This window comes from Cyphomyrmex costatus, unplaced genomic scaffold, assembly GCF_001594065.2.
Source record: "Cyphomyrmex costatus isolate MS0001 unplaced genomic scaffold, Ccosl1.0 scaffold453, whole genome shotgun sequence".
Lineage (NCBI taxonomy): Eukaryota > Metazoa > Arthropoda > Insecta > Hymenoptera > Formicidae > Cyphomyrmex > Cyphomyrmex costatus.
Window position 1 is genome coordinate 244,665 of NW_017278779.1, and position 3,700 is coordinate 248,364.

Genomic DNA, 3,700 nt, shown 5'->3' on the forward strand with positions numbered 1-3,700 from the left:
TATATATATATATATATATATATATATATATTAGTTTAAAATGTAAATTAAATATATTTTTATAATTATATCATCCACTCGCTATGGTATTTAACAATTAGTTTTACCAAAAAGGTGCATTATGAAAAACGTTTAACGAAATTATCGACTAAGAAAGAGAACGAATTTGATATTATTTGCGAAACACCGTACGAACGTGATTATTTGGAGGATATACTAGAGACGGAACGTAAGAGAGATGATAACGCTCTGAGGATTTCCCATCGTTTTCTGCATGAAAATGTAAACGCAGAGCAGAGGAGGATCGTCGTGGGATATATTATTCGTCTTGGCGTAAGTAATGTAGTATAGTTATGGACATTTGATGTTAACCCGTGAGAGTGACACCTCGGAGTAAATTCGCACTCCGGTGTTCTTTATGAATGCTCAAACACGGGATGTGTTCCTTACGGATTAATATAGCGTTAAAAATTGAAAAGTGGTATAAATATTCGGTTTGGGGAGAAAATTGTAAATTTACAAAAATAATTTTTATTTTCATTAATAACAAAAACAAGCCACTAATCTCGATCTGTGTTGACCATACGTATAATTATAGATATTTTCAGGTACACTGCTACTATTCGTCGCACGTCATTTATCAGACTATCAAGCTATTCAATGTAACTATTGATCGAATTCACATGAAGACTGATAATATACAATTAATGGCTCTGGCGTGTCTCTGGATAATTCTCAAGCAAGATGCACCTGGCGATAAAATACCATCGGTAATAAAACTTTTCCAGAGGAAAGATTGAAAAAGAATGTTGATTAATTAGAGAGAGAGTTAATTAAAATATATTATAATTTTAATATAAATTTGTTAAATATCTGATGAAATCAAATAATCTTTTTAGGCAACTGTAATACTGCAATTGGCGAAAGATTTATACATTAATCAAGAGAAACAGTTGTTAAAGTATGAGAAGAAAATTCTCTGCGCTACTAAATTTAATATACGATTCGCCGATCCGTTCTCATTACTTTCATATTATGTATTGAATGTAAATCAAGACAGTCAACGTAATATTATTAAACCGAATGATATTCCGTGTGTCTACTTTTGCAGTAGTTATATGGTAGTTATAAGCACAAAACTCTATATAATAGCGATTCAATTTTGAACACACAAACTGTGCACTGAGAAAAATAATCTTTTTTTTACAGATCGATATATCTATGCTAGATGAAAATTTATGTGAAATTCCGGCGTTTATAATAGCAATAGCTGCAATAGACTTGTCGCTTTATTTTATATATTTGAGCAACGTTAATGTGGATGAAAGATGGTATCGAGTTTGGAGAAGTAAACAATCTCTCACAGAGTAAGGAAAAGATTAGCGAATGAGCAACACAAATATCTTGTTTTCTGTGTCAAACGGATATACTCGTAACATTTTTCTTCAACAACAAATATATATTAATTTTACAATAAAGAAAATACAATTTGGTACAATCTCTCTGCAAGAAGATATTAATTAATTTAAAATTAATTAATTTAGAATTAGTTAATGAAATAAATTAAATATAATGTACCTAAATTTTTATTTCAGTTGTAAATAATACATAAATTATTTCTATTTTTATTACAAATAAAAATAGCCATTAATGTTAATGTAACAATACTTGAGTATTAATTAATTGATTAGGGATTAATTAGCTTAAAATTCATAAAATATACTCTAATTCACAGTTCATTTATTTTTAGGTGGGAAGAAAGAATGCTGAATTCTACGAAGCGGATTATGATACAACGTGCAGAATATAAAGATTTTAGTTCGAATGTTGTACACAAAAAATACATGCGTAGCAAACACGGTCAAGTTACTAATTTTCTTCACAGGAAACTAAAGACTGTCGTAATTGAAGATTAGACAATGTCAGTTAGAGATATGGAATGTTAATGGATCCCTTACTACTCGACGAGAAAAGTAGTAGGAAATTCATTAAAACACCAAATCATTAAATCTCTGGCTGTCACATTGTCAATATCAACGGAAGAACATTTGCAAAGCGTAAAATGATCGTGATCAATAGCGCCAAAAAGGCACACTCATAGGATAATTATTGAATACTGTTTAAATATATTATTTATTTTGTTATCAAACACATTTTATATTTAGATTACATTTATTAAAAAACAAAATTTTTGTAAACTATAAAAGATACATGTGATAAATGTTTACGTTTTATAGATTACAAAATGTTGTTTTCTTATATTGAAAATATTTATTTGAAAAAAAAGTTAAAACATATTTAAAAAAATTTTATAAAGATGATATGGAAAGAAATATAATGTATATGCTCGGAAAATATATATTTTTATTATTAAAAATTTAAAGAAGCAAGCATTTGATTCAAGTCTCCACTCTCAGCATTACTCCTTAAAAAATTGATCGTGACACTGAAATGAGTAATCCCTATCAGGGTAATATGCTACTTATCAGTGCATAAACATAAGCGAGGTTATCGACAGTATTTTATTTATTTAACAGTCCTCTCGAGTTATTGATATATGATTTAATAATGATTTTGCAGCAATAGCAACACAGTAGCAATATCACATATACTAAAATGAAAAGCTATCAAGTAGTGTTCAATTCTTAATCGTCAAGTTTTAATGAGAGCCGTAGTCCCGTTGAATATCTGCCCAAGAATTCCATTTGTCCCATGTGCTATCAATGGATATTAATTCCTTCACGTCATCCTATAAAGATATAGTGACGTAATTTTTATTTTTTTAACAAATAAACAACTATCTTAATTAATTGTATACAATGTAATTGTATATCATCAAGTAATTTCTTATGACGCTATGTATAATAAATTATCTTTGAATTTTTAATTTAAAATATGTACAATTAATATAAAAACATAAATAATTAACATAATTTTACATTTTTTTTACATGTAATAGTATATTTTTACTATACATGCTACACTTAATAGTCGTACAATATTTAATATTTAATATCCTATTTGTGATACATTTAATATACAAATTCGATTAGATTTTAATTATTACTGTAGCTAAATAGGAAAGGATAATTTTACCTTGAATAATACGTTGGGCTTGTCACCCCAGGCACCAAAGAGGTGTAACAGATCCGGATTTTTAGAGTACAATGTACTCGCAGCCAAAATGCCATGTTTTAATTCTTCGAGGGCGTTCGGGCTTTTCCCGGCAGAGCTAACAATTATTCTTGGTGGCTCCAAACCTAAATTACAACGTTCCCATTCGTTGATTGGTGCTTGACCGCCATTTGGACAAACTAAGACGTAATCTTCGAGTTTTCCAGCGGCATCCTTTTCGTTATCTGTAATTGGATATATGTATATTGTATATACATATATATATGTATATATATAACGTCCAGAAACGACAGTTTACAAGTATATAACAGGGAAGGGCATTTAAAACAGGTCACCTGAATAACTCGCTTGTTTTTGACAATAGAAGAAAAAGTGTCAAACAAAAGTTGCTTGGTTTCGAGGGGTACATAATGTGATGTCAATAATTGTTTTTTTGGTGGAGGCGCTAAAAAGATATGAAGGTCACCTCCACTTTTTTAAATGGAATTATGTAATTTTTTTTAGATAACGTGATTCCTTTAATTATTTTGCATATAAAAGTATTAAGGTAGAGATACCAAAAAAC

At 29.1% G+C, this 3,700-nt stretch overlaps 2 protein-coding genes across 2 annotated transcripts in view; one reads left to right on the forward strand and one right to left on the reverse strand.

Annotated features, from left to right (window-relative positions):
* The window catches only part of LOC108777651 (uncharacterized), a 16,769-nt gene extending 14,853 nt beyond the window's left edge, over positions 1-1,916 (forward strand). Inside the window, exons 14-17 of the mRNA XM_018544593.1 lie at positions 115-333; positions 609-770; positions 900-961; positions 1,751-1,916. Of these exons, the coding sequence (XP_018400095.1) occupies positions 115-333; positions 609-770; positions 900-961; positions 1,751-1,916 (609 nt within the window). The remainder of the gene's footprint in view (positions 1-114; positions 334-608; positions 771-899; positions 962-1,750) is intronic.
* A 417-nt stretch (positions 1,917-2,333) lies between these two features.
* The window catches only part of Tsf1 (transferrin 1), a 6,638-nt gene continuing 5,271 nt past the window's right edge, over positions 2,334-3,700 (reverse strand). The window contains exons 8-9 of the mRNA XM_018544594.1: positions 3,097-3,359; positions 2,334-2,749 (exon numbers count right to left, since the gene is read on the reverse strand). Coding sequence (XP_018400096.1) covers positions 2,660-2,749; positions 3,097-3,359 — 353 coding nt within the window. The 3' untranslated portion in view covers positions 2,334-2,659. The remainder of the gene's footprint in view (positions 2,750-3,096; positions 3,360-3,700) is intronic.